This window comes from Cyphellophora europaea, assembly GCF_000365145.1.
Source record: "Cyphellophora europaea CBS 101466 unplaced genomic scaffold supercont1.9, whole genome shotgun sequence".
Classification (NCBI taxonomy): Eukaryota; Fungi; Ascomycota; class Eurotiomycetes; order Chaetothyriales; family Cyphellophoraceae; genus Cyphellophora; species Cyphellophora europaea.
The window spans coordinates 1,079,057-1,094,917 of record NW_008481815.1 but is presented as its reverse complement, the minus strand read 5'-3'; the positions used below and the strand labels follow the sequence as shown (position 1 = coordinate 1,094,917).

At 54.2% G+C, this 15,861-nt stretch overlaps 7 protein-coding genes across 7 annotated transcripts; 2 read left to right on the top strand and 5 right to left on the bottom strand.

Annotated features, from left to right (window-relative positions):
• Positions 1-715: 715 nt before the first annotated feature.
• On the bottom strand, positions 716-2,918 carry HMPREF1541_08873 (uncharacterized protein; the record flags this gene model as incomplete). Its single annotated transcript, XM_008723191.1, has 3 exons — positions 716-780; positions 827-984; positions 1,039-2,918. 3 exons carry the CDS (start codon positions 2,916-2,918, stop codon positions 716-718), a joined length of 2,103 nt encoding a protein of 700 aa, XP_008721413.1.
• A 581-nt stretch (positions 2,919-3,499) lies between these two features.
• Positions 3,500-4,439, top strand: HMPREF1541_08872 (uncharacterized protein; the record flags this gene model as incomplete). The annotated part of the gene is made up of 2 exons (XM_008723190.1): positions 3,500-3,743; positions 3,970-4,439. 2 exons carry the CDS (start codon positions 3,500-3,502, stop codon positions 4,437-4,439), a joined length of 714 nt encoding a protein of 237 aa, XP_008721412.1.
• Positions 4,440-4,507: 68 nt separating this feature from the next.
• HMPREF1541_08871 (uncharacterized protein) lies at positions 4,508-6,394 on the bottom strand (the record flags this gene model as incomplete). The annotated part of the gene is made up of 2 exons (XM_008723189.1): positions 4,508-5,044; positions 5,090-6,394. The coding sequence occupies 2 exons, from the start codon at positions 6,392-6,394 to the stop codon at positions 4,508-4,510; spliced, it is 1,842 nt and encodes a 613-aa protein (XP_008721411.1).
• A 532-nt stretch (positions 6,395-6,926) lies between these two features.
• HMPREF1541_08870 (uncharacterized protein) lies at positions 6,927-7,130 on the bottom strand (the record flags this gene model as incomplete). The annotated part of the gene is made up of 1 exon (XM_008723188.1): positions 6,927-7,130. The coding sequence occupies one exon, from the start codon at positions 7,128-7,130 to the stop codon at positions 6,927-6,929; it is 204 nt and encodes a 67-aa protein (XP_008721410.1).
• A 1,384-nt stretch (positions 7,131-8,514) lies between these two features.
• On the bottom strand, positions 8,515-11,010 carry HMPREF1541_08869 (uncharacterized protein; the record flags this gene model as incomplete). The annotated part of the gene is made up of 1 exon (XM_008723187.1): positions 8,515-11,010. One exon carries the CDS (start codon positions 11,008-11,010, stop codon positions 8,515-8,517), a length of 2,496 nt encoding a protein of 831 aa, XP_008721409.1.
• Positions 11,011-11,765: 755 nt separating this feature from the next.
• HMPREF1541_08868 (uncharacterized protein) lies at positions 11,766-13,394 on the top strand (the record flags this gene model as incomplete). Its single annotated transcript, XM_008723186.1, has 1 exon — positions 11,766-13,394. One exon carries the CDS (start codon positions 11,766-11,768, stop codon positions 13,392-13,394), a length of 1,629 nt encoding a protein of 542 aa, XP_008721408.1.
• A 208-nt stretch (positions 13,395-13,602) lies between these two features.
• HMPREF1541_08867 (argininosuccinate synthase) lies at positions 13,603-14,862 on the bottom strand (the record flags this gene model as incomplete). Its single annotated transcript, XM_008723185.1, has 1 exon — positions 13,603-14,862. The coding sequence occupies one exon, from the start codon at positions 14,860-14,862 to the stop codon at positions 13,603-13,605; it is 1,260 nt and encodes a 419-aa protein (XP_008721407.1).
• Positions 14,863-15,861: the final 999 nt, after the last annotated feature.

The following is a 15,861-nucleotide window of genomic DNA, read 5'->3' as shown; positions in this document are numbered from 1 at the left end:
GCAGCTCCTCCTCAGGAGCGGCAGCGGAAACTCCCGTGCCCCGAGACACCGTGAGGTGCAGACACAGCAGAAGTGAGCGTACATATGCCCCTCTAAAGGCGCACGGAGGTTAGTCGATGTCCACTACATAGTACCTCACCTACATACGACCCATCACACCGTAACATCGTTATTTCGCGATTTTCTTCTCTAGGTTGAACTGCTGTCCCCTACCCAACCAAACCTTTCTATCTGTACCTACGTAGGCGGCACAGTATTTCGTCCCAGTCGCGCACCGGTTGCGGAATCAATGCGCCAAGACTTTCACTGCCTGATACCCCTTGACCTCCCAAGGCAGTGGCAGGTAGTGGCAGGCAGTGGAGGTTCGTCGTGGTTCACAGGAGCTGTAACGAATCTGAAGGTAACGTGCGCTGCTGTGGTATATGATGTATTCTGTGCTGACTCTGATTCGGGCTCCATTGAACGTCGGAGTGAGTTGGCGTGGATGAAGATAAAAGCAGTGTCGAGGCTGATAGACGTACATCTCCCACTCCGAGACCTTCCACACATATCCGAAAGACAGTGCGATGCCCCACGCTTCATTTGCTTTATCGACGTAGATCTAACCTCGCTCGGCACCCTCCCTCATGCCATGCCCAACGAAAGACATCCCCAAATGGACTGCATCATCGCATATTCCAACGATTCATGCCCCTCCTCGCCACGATTCTGCGCATCACCTCGGCCGGCGCATCTCGATCTGCGCCTTCTCCTCCTCCTCCTCCTTCTTCTTCATCATCACTACTTTCATGTTCACCAAAGTCGACGTCCTCGGGAAGCTCGTCACTGTCCCATTCATCTTCTTCGTCGCGCTGCGCTAGTTCAAGGAAGCGCTGCAGAGCAGCTTGGTCTCCTTGCAAGGCTGGAGGAGCGGCAGGGAGGTTGTTGGCTGGGAGTTGCGGAGCAGCAGGAGGCAGGTTTTGGTGGGCAATACGTGCACCGATTCTGTTCGGAGTTAGTCATTCGGAATTTGAAAGAGAGTGGGTGTTAGTGACTTACGGAGCCCTAGCGTTTGCACGGCCATTGGGCAACTGTTGTTGCCGACGCCGACGTTGGCGTGCTCGACGCGCTGCACGTCCTTCCTGCTGATCGTGTAACTGTCGAGGGAGAGGCTGCAGTGGGCCTGCAGGCTCCTCGATTTGATCTGGTAAGATCACACGTTGGGCCTGCTGTTGACCGTTGGCGGCAAAGTTAACGAATTCAATAGCGCGCGCCCGCCGATTGCGGACAACATCCGGCGCAACCTCTTCATCGTCTGAGTGATCGACAACGTCACCAACCGGGTTCGCTGCAATAACCTCTACCTCCTGCGCCAAGGCGGCCATATCGATGGGCTGTTGGTCACGATCATCTTGGTCGAAATCGTCCTCGTCAATCTCGTCAGGCACCTCACCCCAGCGATTATCAATTCGTGGAGCCTCACCCGTCCCATCGCCCTGCTCCAGTTCCCACAGGCGCATGTAGCAGTTGTTCTTCGGATTATTGAAGTGTTGGTAAGGATTGTCCGCGTTCAGCCAACTGCAGCAAAGATAGCAAAAGTGTGTTTTGCATCTGAAACAAATCATGTGGTTGCAGCCGTGAGTTTTCTGGCAGGGTGCCTGACAGGTAGGACAGGGCGTTGAATATCGCTCAAGGTATTCGAGTGTGGCCTTTTCTTCCGCTTCCAGCTCCTTCTGCTTGCGGGGGTTGCAATATACCAATTCACCATGCCAGCCCTTTTTACAGACAGAGCAGAAGGCAAAGTCGCAATCCTCGCACACAGCTAAGCGCCTTGCCATGGGTATGTTCTGCTCATCTTTCTTTTTGATCCGCTTCTTGGCGGTTGCATTGCTCTCTGGCTCCGGTTCGGCTTCACTGCCGGACGCGTCGTCGGAGCTGAAGTCACCGAATAGATCCGCATGCTTTGGATGTTTCTTGCTGCGCGCTGCGCCTTGACACCACTGTCGTGGACAGTAGATTGTGTTCTTGTCAGATTCAAGTCTTTGCTTTCGCTTAAGTCGGACATATCGCTGGACGAGCTCTTGGTCGATGGGGATCTGAAGAAGCTCGGAGGGGTTAAGACTATAGTCGCGACGTCTTTTCTTCCGCTTTGGCTCAGAGGTTTCACGCTGCTTCTCGCAGGTGGGGTCCAGGCATTTGATGCTGCCCACATCGCCTTCAGAAATGTAGGTGTTGTACGAGTCTTGCAAGCAAGAAATGCAAAAAACGTGCCCGCACGCGAACAAGCGGTGGCAATCCTTGCCTTTTTTTGGTTCAATGCAGATCTGACAGTCGAATGTCTCATTCTCGAACTTCCGACGCCGGGCCTTGAGATCGTAGTCCAGAAGTTCTAACCTCAGGTCAGCAGGCATGGAAACCGCTTGCCCGTCCGCGAGTCCGAAGGCATTCTCAGCCTGTTGCTGCAGATGGTCGATGAACAAATAGATCACTTGATCGTGGCCAATTTCCTCCCATAGGCGCACGCACTCGGCTTTCAATTCGTCAAGCTTCCGCTGGCTCAGCCAGCACGGCGAAACGGTCAGCTCGATCTTGGGAGGGTATTCGGCCGGATACTTGTCAGGTAGCTGCATCTTGAGGTGCAGGGGTGGCAGGTGCTCCAGCTCGTGTATTCCACCGTGAGTGGCATCTCTGCCATTCTTGTCTCGTGCTCCAGCCGCAACGGCTCGGGCGTGGTCGTTACTCGAAGGAGTCGGGAGTTGGGGATGCGTAAGATCTGTAAGGACTTCTTGAAAATGAATCTTGAGTGGATTCAGAGGCGTCACCGCCAAATCGAGGCTGGCATTGTAGCGACTCTCTGGCGAGACCTGGAGTTCGGGATAGATGGCTTCGATGGAGGAAAGTTCGATGGCACGTTCATCGTCTGCATCGAAATCATCCATTGATGGTCTTGTATGAAGTATCTACACGTATGATTCTAACGATAGTAGAAAGTAGTGTTGCGGACGCAAATACCACTGTGCTTAGTGGCTGCGACGAGTGGCGAACGGCGTTCGGTGCGGCTCGAGGAGGCAGTCGGAGGAGTTCTGCATCAGTCAAGACCAAAACTCCAGAGACAAGGCCTGGTGCGATATTAAAGAGGCATCCCTCGAAGGCAGGGGACTAAGCCTTTTGTGCGTCGCAATTTCTTGAACTAAACGACAGTGTGACTCGTCTCTCGGTGTGAGTCAGTTCAGCGGTGGCAGAACAGGCGCAACTTCGTACATACAACGGTGCATCGGTGACGCCAAAAAAGTTCCCGACCGGCGACGCGCCCCGCAGCCCTCGGAGATAAGGAGATAGATAGCAGATTCACACGTCCACGTCGACTCAATCTACATTTTCCGCAGTCGCTATGAGGCTGTTGGTTCTTTGCAAACACAGCCCGACATTATTAACCATTTGTTTGATTGTATCCTAGCTTGGCCGCGACTCCAGCCTCTTTTGCTTACCCCTCCCTCACCTACAAAGGCTTAAGGGAATCATGGCCTCCGATGACCAGCCCCTGGCCTCCCTTTCCCTCACACATGTCGCCTACAACCCCTCAGATCCATATTCCTACGTTTCGGCATGGCTGGCTCTTGTGCCGCAAGGGCTTTGTATCATCTACGTGACGTTGATGTGGGCAACCCGCGAGATTGAGGTCTGGATGATGTTTGCGGGGCAGATGAGTTGTGAAGCACTCAATTTCGCCTTGAAGCGGTGGATCAGGGAGGAGAGGCCAAGGCGTAAGTGTCATGCTCTTCTACTATTTGCGTATCCCCTCAGATCATTTTGGTCGAAATGAAGTGCCCACATGGGGGCCAAACAACTACCGTCACTCTGAAATCCCGGTGACTCAATGCACGGGGTATTCGCCTAATTTGTGGATCCAAGGCAACTCGCTGCCTGACTCATATTTCTCCCTGGCGCGGCACAGTCTGATCCGTTACTGATCCACTAACGTTCCAGCAGAGATCGTTGGAAAGGGCTATGGCATGCCCTCATCGCACTCGCAATTCGTTGCCTTCTTCTCCTTATCCCTGACCCTCTTCCTTATGCTACGACATCAGCCGACACCTCACACGAGCTATCGTCCGTCGACCTTTATCGAGCGTCTCGCCTTATCCGTTCTCGCCTGCTTCTGCGCTGTCCTCGTCGCCGTCTCGCGCATCTATCTCAATTACCATACTCCAAGACAGGTGTGGATCGGCTTTGGCGCCGGGCTGATCTTTGCTGTGGTGTGGTTTCTGTTCACAAGCTATCTCCGGAACGCTGGCTGGATCGACTGGGGCCTCGATCTGGAAGTTGCCAAGCAATTGCGATTTCGAGATCTCATCATGACGGAGGATTTGCAGGACGCGGGGTGGGGTCGATGGGAAGCCAGGCAAAGGACTCGTCGCGCCGTACCAAATGGCGGAGTAGCAAAGCGAAAAGCCAAGTAGTGGAATGACTGCTGCTTAATCCTCATCCTTGGACAATGTCTTTTTGCAAATTATCTTCTTTTTCGCCCTCACCCAGGATAGTGCCCGTACATATTACTGCCGGTCACCACGTTACGGGGCAATGGTCCTAATCCTGGTGGGCCGTAAACATCGGGCGTAATGGGCGTTCTCGCGTGGTTTGGTGATCGCGATACATCTGTAGGTGTTTGTGCCTTCTGCGTGGTTGAGCTATACGCATCGAATATCAGGGCCTGCTCATCCATGGCAGGACGATGGATTGGTCGCATGTCCAGCTCGAGATTGGCGAAGTGTGGATTTCCGTTTGTGTCTGGCATTAGGGGTGTGGGAAGATGGTCACTGGCGCCCGCATAGCCTTGCTTGATGCTCAGCGACATTTGCCGAGCTCGAGGCGATTGGTTGGGAAATTCTTTAACTCGGGCTGCCAGAAGAGGAAGGTACCTTGAGGCACCGCCGCGGAGCTTCGCAACAAGCTGCAAGACCGCACTCAAGTATTCGTTAGATTGGGAACTATTTTGAGACGCGTCCAGCGGTACGCAGGTGATCACGTCCATGAGCGTACATGCTATATCAAATAGCTTCTCAATCTACGCCCAGTCAGTCATATTTCTTGGGACAGAGGTGCAACTTACCAAGCCAACACCATGTACTTCCATGCTTGCGAGACTGATACTCTCGATGAAGTGCACCAGATCTCTGGCCACCTCGATGGGATAGGTGAAGCTTAACGCAGGCTCCTGTGAATGCGACGAGATATGACCATGTGCTACACTCAGCTGCCAGACCATGATCTTTAGCCACTGTTGTGTTATCCGGATGTCGGCCACTTGATGCTCGGTGGCATCCAAGTTTTGTGGCAGTACGTCGCGAAGTCGCCGCTGTAAGCCTGACAACCACTCTGGCGAACATTCGCTCTTGGTCTTGTTCCAGAGGGCCATGAAGTCGTCATCGATGCAACAAAACAGTTTCGTCAGGTGGACAAAGCCACTGACGACCTCTTGTTCGACCTGTTCGGCCGCTGGGAGCTCAATGGTGGGGTGTACACTTAACGTGCGGTGACGCTCCATTGCATAGGCACGTTCGGTCAGCAGGATCAACCAGAAAGTCCGACGCTTGAGCATATTCTCTTCAGCATCGCCGACAAAATAGGACGACTCTTCGTGCATTTTCATCAGCTGTGCAAGAGTGCTAGCTTCTCGCAAGTAGTACCAGCACGAGTTCTGCTTCTCCAATGTGAAATAGGAGCAGAATAGGAAGAAAGATGTCTGCACGGTGCTGAGGGTGGGATCGTCGACGTAGTCGATGCCTTGTCGCACTCGCAACAGATCCTCTAGCAGCATGCTTGCAAAGCCATATCGATTTTGCGGTGGCTCACCGGCATATGACTCTCCCAGAGCGCCCGAGACGTTGAGCGTCATTCCTGGTTGCACCATGACAAAAGCGCACAGAGAAGCGACCAAGCAATACGAGTCTGGGTGAACCGACTCATGTCCGTAGATCAACACGGAAAGCTTCTCTCGCCTGAAGATCGGGATCGTGGGGTAAAGATGCTCGAAGAAGAAAGCAAGACAGGCGTCAATGGTCTGCCGTGAGAGCAAGCCGGGTGTTCTTCCGAGAGTCGACGAGAGTGGGCTGTTGAAATTGAAAGGGCTGGGCTCATTGCGGTTTTGAGCAGGAGGCGTGACGAGCGGTGCTTGCTGATGTTGTGATGGTGCTGGTGGTGGTGGTTGCTGCTGATGGTGTTGCTGGGTGTCACGAATTTCGGATATGACCTTGGCCCGCGAACCCTTCGGACCCTTCTTCTGCGGTATACTGAGATATGTACACTGGAGATTGGTGGCACCACAGTTCTTGCACGGCGTCCCGCCCGAGCACTTGACCTTCCGGCGATGGCACGCATCACAGGCCTTTTTGACGGGCGGGGTCGTGGCAATCATTGTTGGTGGAAGTTCCGGGACAGAACGAACTCGCTGGCTGGTGGTATCATGAGCTCTGGGTTGTTGGTAAAGGAGATCGCGGTGGTAACCGCCCAGTGGATTCGATCATAGCCCAGGTGGGAAGTGGTATGCGGTAGTCAGCATTTGCGGGACTGGAGTGGTGAGTTGAAGCAGTGGCGGAGGCGTGGCTTAAACCGTATGAGGGCTAAGTTTGAAAATGGCGCTTGGAGGATAGTCTAGATGCTCAGCAGCAGGGGTGTCCTCGTTTCCCCATATCCAGAGAACTTCAAGGACAGCCCCGTGATTCCCATCAGGCCTATTTCGTGTCAATTGGGTACTTCAGATTTTCCTTCGGGCTGTTAATATCGATCGTCTTGTGCATCAAATGCTATCCACTCGCAATCTTTGGTATGAACATTATTTGCTGGCTTCGGAGTCCTCCTCCATCAAGCCTCGTGCCGAACTCTGGCAGCCAAACGCCAGTCTCTCATGCTATATCCAGGTATCGCTACATCCATTTATATGAAACCCCTCATGGCTCCATACACTGCTCCCGCACCAGCGGCGTACAACATGCTTGGACAGGCTGTTTGCCTGGGACTGTCATTTCCGGGCTGCACGACTCCGCCATTGCTGTTTGTCCCCGTCGCACTCGCCCCGCCGAAACTCGAGCACACACTTTCCTGAATACCATAGCAAGCCTGCTGACTGAGTGAACTGCACACACTAGCAGCATTCGTCACACTGCTCCCAGCTCCCGGTACAGTAGTACCGCCACCGAAACCGCCAACCGTAACTCCGTTAGACCCACCAAGTGAGTCAAAGCACTCCGAGGACGACTGCTGACAGACTGAGTATGCCGTCTCGCATAGTGCCGCGTTTGCATAGGAAGTGGGGATATAGGTCCAAACGAAGCCGGCCGCAGCGACTGTCCCGCCTCCGCCCTGCACACCAGTGGTTGGGATCTGTAAGCTACCAGACTGGATCCCAGTGGTGCTCGTAATTGTTGTTGTGCCTCCTAGCACAAATCCCGTTGTATCCGACGATCCTTGGTTGGTGGTAGAGCCCGTTGCGGTCGCTGTAACCTGGGCACCAGACACCACGCCTGTGCAGGCGGCATTGACGGGACAGCAGCCAACATTGTTGCCCGCATCTCTTGCGCATATTGTATCTTCAGGGCAGCAAACACCGTCCGCGCCTAAGTCACTACATGAAACTCCATTATTCGCGCAACCATCGTTCTGCCGGCGCACGGGTCCTCGGCGGTCTAGGTAGTCGTAGAAAGGGCTGGAAAAGGGTGAATAGCCTTGTGCTGCGGCGGATATTGCTCTCAAAGAGGCAAGGAATGATATGAGCTTGAGAGAGCTCCGCATACTCGGTGTGTCTGATCGGAATGGTCGGGGCTCACAGCCGCATAGTCGGTGTTGATTGGGATGTCGTATTCCGGGGGGTTCCCTTCTCCTGCGATCTCGGCTAGTGTTGTCAAGAGTTTCGATGGTGTGAAGACGAGTAGTCGGTATCGCGGCGAGGGCTGCGTGAGTATCTCTGGGAACGTAAAAGTGCGCAGTACACGATAGGATGATGTCGTCTGGATCTGGCTACCCGAATCGAGGCTGGGCTGCCCGGCAACGGTGTACTTTGGAGCCCATGTGCTGGCTCCCCCACCTTCCCTAATCCTGCCTTAGCTTCTACAGGACGTGTGCGTCACCGCAGCTTTTTTTCTGCCCGGACGAAGCTCTTCTGATCATCTTTATAAACGACTCGAATCACAGGTCGCGGCCGAGTTGTGAGCCTGGCGTCGTGCTGCTCAATGCTTGGTAAGTCTCCAGCTTCTTATCACCTGACCCGCTTCTTGAGGATGAACAAACAGAGATTCTGCAAATCCGAAGGCCTTTATAGGCCGGTGTCGAAATCTCTTATTCGCATTTTTACCTTCTGATCGATATCCTTACTGCTCAATCGTCTGATCATATGGTCAGGAGCCAGGCTAACGGTCAATTTCAGTTGTTGAAACACTTTATAGAAAACCATGACATCCGGATTAGATCCATTCGTTTCACCATGCCTACTCAATTGTTACAATGCCCCCAGCTCCGAGATATCTTCAAATGCTCAGCACTCTAAGCTTTCAGTCTCCTCTCCTCGCAGGCCGAGCACACAGCCTTCTCTTCCATCTTGCTCGTGATGCCTTTGCGCTTCTCTTTGTCTGTTGGCTCGACGGGCACATCCCGTATGAAGAACCGGCCTTCATCCCCAAAGCTCCCCTCGCATTCGTAGCACTTGAAGCATTTCTCATGCCACTTACCGCCCAGCGCCTCAACCGTCAGCTCATCCAGGATCTGCTGTTTACATTCGCGGCAGCGAGCGCTCGTGCGCTTCGTGTGGCAGCGTACACAGTATGCATAGCCGTCTTTCTCAACAAAGGGTGTGCTTGAGTCAAAAGGATCTCCGCACTCGGCACAATAGAAATGGCCGACATGCCATTCCGCTCCAGCCGCCACAATGACCTCACCTTCGATTGGAGTTTTGCAAGACTTGCAGCGAGGAGAGAACATCTCATGATAGTCGAGTGAGCAGAAGAAACGGATGTCGGCGTCTTCCGAACCTTCAGCAATACCCTCGACGTCCAGGCGTTTCTGTCGATGCTCATCCGGCTCCGGGAAGAATGCAACACATTCGAGATTCGTTTGGCAGTGATGACAAGAGAAGCACTCAGGATGGAACCTTGCCTTTAGAGATCCGTTGTGCGAACCAGAGGCGGTAACGATTCTCCCAGAGATTGGCAAGCTGCAGCTGGAGCATGAGACGGTTGGCGCACCTGGTACGCCTGACCTCAGCCATGGCAGGCGTTTGTTCGATGTCATATTGGCAGGTGACGTCGAGGCATGTTTCGGCAGAGGTCTCGGAGCCGGCTTAGAGCTGGTTGATCCCTCTTCGGGGGCTGCAACATTAACCGTGGGTCCCGAGAGGTTGATTGCAGGAGGCGAAACCGCGATAGACGGCGCCTCTCCTGAATCAACATGAATGGTGGGAACGTTAGTCTCCGGCGGTAGCTGTATAGTAGGAACAGCTGGTGCGGAATTGACAGTCTGGTTGGTCGAAGGCAGTGGCCGGGGTAGTGGTCGCTCGATGTCTTTGCTGCTTCGAGGAGACTCGGTCAGCTTGATGACAGGTCTGGCCAAATCCTGGCTGGCTCGTGGAGAGTCGCTCGGTGGCTTCCAAGCCGGATCGAAGCTGACAATCGGGCGGCCCAATTGATCGCTTACAGCAACAGGCTTGGGCAACTTTGCACTTCTGTCCTTCAGCTTCATACTGGTGGCCGCTCGAATGTCATCGCTGCGAATCTCAACTCCATCAGCGGACTTCGGGGGCTCCTCATCCTGCCGTGCCTCCTCATGTGAGGTGCGAGAGTTGTTGGCCGTATAGCCAGCGTTGCGCGACTGCGAAGGTGGGTTCTTGTAGATGTCAATGCGGTTGTGTCTTGGTTTCTCAAGAGCGAACGTTACGCCTGGCTTCTGTGGTAGAGGCCTTGCACCTCGAAGGATGGAGTTCCGTGTCGTTGACCGAAGAGGCAATGCGGAATCAGGTTTACTCTCTCGGGGAGAATTGACTGCCTCGGGCTCCTCATAGATCTGGTTATCGGGGTTGGGAAAGACACCTTTGCTGGAGCCGTTACTGACGTGCCGCATGCCACTGCTTCTACGTCTCTCGGATCGTGTTGTTGCAATAATTGCCTTGGAACGTTCCACAGACGCCAACTGGAGATCCTTGAGTGCCTGAGAAAGGGTTCGATCCCTTGGCTTCGAGTCATGCCTGATATCAGCAGCGCTGCGAGAGCCTGAAGAGGTGTAGGAAGAGTCCGAGGCGTTTCTCTGCGATTTTGCCTGGCCGCTGCCCAACTCGGACCCGTAGCTCTTTCTGGATGGGATGTCCGGGTTAAAGTATGGTGCGCTCTTTTCGTCTTCCGCAGCCTGGGGATTGCGATGCTTCCAAACTAGGTCGGCAGCCTCCTGCTGGGCAGCCTCGTAAATCTTGCCTTCTTCATCCCGAGAATCTATCAGCTCCAAAGCCTCTCTCAAAGCGTGTGACTCTTCACGCTCAAGTTTTCTGTGCATAGACTCGCGGTACCGGCTGTCTGTTGTGTCGATTGAATGTAGCGAAGTCGAAGGGGAGATGTTACGGCTCTGGGTGCTTGAGACACTCGAAGTCGGTGCATGTGCCAGCGGCCGACCCTTGTGTGTGGCGCTACTTGGGACAGAGCTCGGCTTCGTCAGTTCGGGGCGATCGATTGGCAACTGTGAGAGTTCGGCAGGATCTTGAGGCAAAGGTGCAGAATCGGAGCGTGTCAAGGTAGCGTGGACGCTGGAAACATAGGTGCCGGTCTTGAAAGGCGGCGGACGCGAGCCTGAAGGTCGAGCCGGTCTTTCATTTCGTAAGCTGGCTAGATAGGAGGCTGATGCAGCTGGTGAGCTTCTGGTCTTCCAGGGAGGGCTTCTTGGAGGCATTGGCTGAACGGTCAGAGGCTTACCTTTCTGCGACTCTGTAAAAGCAGTGGGAGCCGGCGGCGACACCTTCCTACCAGAACCGGTGAAGCTCGCTCTTTTGTTGTGTAACATGCTGAGGAGATCAATTGGAAATCAGACTGCGCTCGCAATGCGTATGCAGATGGAAAGGGATTCGAGGTAAACGAAAGTAAATAACCACGATAATACTATCTGGATGGACGAACAGTTGCAACGCTGATACAAAGTAGAGAAGATGTAATTGTTGTTGATTAATTCTATCGCTTGACTCACCTTTGAAGTGCAGCCTGGCTTGTCATAGCCGTGAGGTGCCCGTGAACGACCGCTTCTGGAACTTTTTGTTTACGCTCTATCGGTTGCCAAGGACGACGGACCAGGGTCCAGCTCTCCGTCGCGCGGCGGTGCTATTGCGTGCTCAACATCCTGAGGCTTCGCTGCCTTGTCGTTGCCTATTGCCTTATCACACGCTCCAGAACTTCCAGCAGGCATTGCTGAATTCATGGACATGGTGTCGCCGTACCATAACACTCTGATGGGCATCAATCCGTTCCTGTAAGATCGTGCTATGGACCTCGGCTGCCCGGCACCCAAGGACATCGCCGCTTGAACCCTTTTCTCCACAACTCTCCTGAATACTTTTCCAGACAATTTGCGCGGAACCGGCGCCTTTCCCTACATAGATTTGGAGGACTTTTGAATTCGGTGTGTCATGAAGACTCCACGGCACCTCCAACCCGTGCTTGTCTCCTAGCGTCCCCTCGGCCCGTCGTAACAGTCATTTCTCTGCGCCTCCATGTTGGTGTCTTTACTCGCTGTTCCATGCTGTTCGTCGTTGCAATTAGGACGCGATGGCAGCAACTCCAAATGCCCCTGCCCAGGCGACTGATGCTGTCTCCATAGGGCAAGCAACAAGGGACAAGGCGCCCTCGGACCCGACAACCGATACTGAACAGCCGGACTCTCTGCAGGAAGAGAAAGACAAGTCACTTCCACCAGACGGCGGGTATGGCTGGGTATGTGTGGTCTGCAATGGTTTTATTAATGCTCATACGTGGGGACTCAACTCAACGTATGGCGTTTTCCTTGGCCACTATCTCAGTTCGAATGCCTTCCCGGGCACGTCCCCCCTCGCCTTCGCCTTTATAGGAGGACTGTCGATCAGTCAGGCATTGCTCGTTGCACCGCTAGCAACTTATCTCATCAGTCGCACCAGCATACGTGTGTGCCTCAACGTCGGCATCTTTTTCGAGACCCTGTCACTACTCGGCGCTTCATTCTCAACTGAACTCTGGCAACTATGCCTGTCCCAGGGCGTCTGCTTCGGCTGGGGCATGGGCTTTTTGTTCACAGCATCGGTAGGAATACTACCACAGTGGTTCCTCAAGCATCGCAGCATCGCCAACTCACTGTCCGCCTCGGGCTCCGGGCTAGGTGCGATGATTTATTCCCTCGCCGCCGGACGCGCAATCCAGACCATCGGCCTTCCGTGGACGTTTCGCATGTTGGCAATATGTGTCTTCAGTGTCAACATCGTGGCTGCAAACCTTTTACGTGACAGGAACAAGGAGACCGGCGCTCGGCACCGTGCATTCGATGTTGGTATTCTGAGGCGACCAGAATTCCTCTTGGTACTCGGATGGGGCTATTTTTCTATGCTGGGATATGTGGTTGTTGTTTTCTCCATCCCTGCTTACGCCACGCAGATCGGGTTGACCTCGCAGCAAGGCTACATTTTGAACGCTATTGTCAACCTCGGACAAGCCATAGGACGGCCCGTGATAGGCTTGACATCAGACCGGTTTGGCAGGATCAACCTAGCATGCCTCTACAGTCTACTGGCCGGCGTGGCCATTTTCTGCTTCTGGATTCCGACCGAAGTCGCTCCTGACTCCTATGCTCTGCTTATTGTCTATGCAATCATTGGCGGTGGCCTAGCAGGGACCTTCTGGACAACAATCGCTCCCGTGAGCGCCGAGGTCGTCGGCCTAAAGGATCTGCCAGGAGCCTTGAGTCTGACGTGGGTAATGCTGGTTCCCCCAACCACCGTCAGTCAGCCCATCGCGCTGCAGCTGCGCAGCTTGGGCCAGCAGAGCTTCGTGTATCTGCGGCCGCAGCTGTTCACTGGATTCATGTATGTCGGTGGAGCGGCGTGTCTGCTTGTGCTTCGCGGATGGAAGATTGGTCAGGTGGAGGAGGTTGAGAGACGGCTGAGAGAGGAAGTGAAACGGAAGCAGAGGTCTGTGCTTGTGAAGGCGGAGGCGCATCAACGCGAGCGCCGGCGCATGGACGACTCTGGTGCCAGGAAAGAGACAGAAGATGGTGCAGATGCGATTTGGGAGGCAGCCGCTGGCGAAGAGGGGCCTATTAAGGTTACAGCAGCTGTCATCGAGAGGGTGGGCACGCAGGACGAGGTTAGGAAAGCGAGTTGGGAGTGGAGGGATCTCCTGAGGCGGATGCTCAAAACGCAAAAAGTATGAGAAGAGATCTAACTTTGAGGAAATGCAATGTCTTTGACATGCTAACTTGACGTTGTATCGTGAGCTGTCTATCGAGCTCCCCCCGGACATCGTGGCGGGCTTCAATCTTGTTTCGTCCATCGTTACACATACCTGTCCGCTATCTTTCGCCTCGGTGCAAACGCCAAACGCTCCATACCGACGCACACGCTGAGCAAACGCTGAGAGCCTACTTTCGTGGCTGAACAAGCGACTCACCACGCTCCTCCTTGGCCAAGCCGTACCGCTTGAGGCGAATGGCTTGGACAGTGATGAATCCGCCGGTCTCTGAAGGCTGGAAATCACCAATTTCATCCATAGATGACTGTTGGGCGTCATATAGCTTCTCCGTTTCAGAGCTGCGGCCGACGATGATGCAATTACCCTTGTAGAGCTTGAGGCGGACCTGTCCGTTAACTGTCTTCTGAGATTCGACGATGGAAGCTTCAAGAAATTCGCGCTCGGGAGAAAAGTAGAGCCCATTGTACAATACCCGAGACCAGCCAATAGTGACGAATTGGTCTCGCAGGGCGCGGATTTCCCGGTCAAGCACTAGACCCTCAATGTCGATGTGAGCGTTGCGGAGAATGGTCAGGCCTGGGGTCTCGTAGCATCCGCGGGACTTGAGGCCAATGAAGCGATTCTCGACAATGTCGATGCGGCCTACACCATGCTTGCGAGCGAGGGCATTGGCAGCCAGGAACAGGGCAGTAGGCTCCGTGACAGTGCCGGTCGACTTCGAAATCAGGCTGACGGGCAGACCTTTGCGGAATTCAATAACGACGTCCTCGGGCTCATTGGGCGCGTCAAAGGGGCTTTGAGTGAGCTTCCACATCTCTGTAGGGGGCTCAATGTTGGGATCTTCTAGGATGCCGGCCTCGTAAGAGCAGTGAGCCAGATTCTCGTCCATTGACCATGGTGCAGACTTGGTGGAGGTAACTGGAATGCCCTTTGTGGCGGCATAGTCGAGAAGATCGTTGCGGCCTTTGAAAGTCTCGTAGAACTCGGGAATACGCCAAGGAGCAATCACCTGAATGCTGGGCTGGAGGGCGTAAAAGGCAAGTTCAAAGCGGACCTGGTCGTTGCCCTTGCCTGTGCAGCCATGCGATATGAATTGGCAGTTCTCTTTCTGAGCAACAGCAATCTGCGCTCGGGCGATGACGGGACGGGCGAGGGACGTGCCCAGTAGGTAGACATTCTCGTAGGTGGCATTGCATTGAATTGCTGGGAAGCAGAGCTCTTTGACGAACTCATCGATGACATTCTCGACGTAGCACTGCTTTGCACCGATCTTGAGAGCCTTTGCACGAGCGGCCTCGAAATCCTCCTCTTGACCAATATTGGCCATGAAGCAGATCACATCGTAACCCTTCTCGATCAGCCATGCCAGAATGCAAGAGGTATCGAGACCGCCGGAATAGGCAAGACAGACACGCTGCTTTTCGGCCATGGTAGGAGGTGCTTGAATGTGAGGTCTAGAGAGAATACCGAGTGTTCAAAAGCTGTACGCAGTATGTCAAGGGTCGTAGGGCGTGAAGGAAACTGACTCACTCCAGACCATTCGCAGTCAAAAAAAGTTGGGAGCGGTGGGGAGCTTACAATCGATAAGGGCATGGCCGGCCGCTATTGGCCGGTCCCTGGATACTAGGCGAGGGCAGGTGGTGGGTCCAAGGATATTGCCCGCGACTTCGGAGGGGGCATTCGACTTTCAAGCACCGCGGTTGATTGACGTAGTCTTCCGCTGATGATGTCGCCAAGTTGGTCAGTGTTCTCAGCTGTGACACATAAGGAGTTCTCCTACCACATCACAACCAGAGCAAGGCAACATGTATACAAGCCCCTCGCGCGGATACCAGTGCTCAGCCTTATAACGCGCAATACCGGTATCCAAATTCTGAAACCCGGCACACGGCCGCTCTAGGGGCGTAGACGTGTTCTGGAGTGGGTTGGAAGGAATGTGGGCGGCTAGCCTCGAAGCACGGCCGGAATAGCATCGCCGCATAACGACTATCAAGCAAATTTCCAGCGTCTGCCACTTGTTTTTCTCTTGCCGCCTTCAGTTTGTCGTCTCAGCAACGTAGCACACATCTTCTCATGGAGGTGAGGAAGTCCATCAGCACAATGCAAGTTCCCAGCCGACTTGCGTCAATTGCCGCGGCTAGCGGTACCCTCGCCTATCAGGCCCCAGCGCAGCGCCCCAACCCCCAAAAAGTTCCGACCCCAGCCCCTCTTCGGCTAGCTCCAGCCTGCAAATTCTGCAAGGGGAAGCCGGCTCGAGCGCTGTCTGGCTGCGTCTGTTTCGCCCCGCCAACGGTTTTTGGTCGCATGGTGGCAGGAGCGCAACAGGATGAAAGGGGTGGCGGGCAAAAGTATCTCTTGCGCTGAATATATATGGTTGATCCTTACCATCACAAGCAATGCATCTCACTCGCACGCAAAGCAACCAACT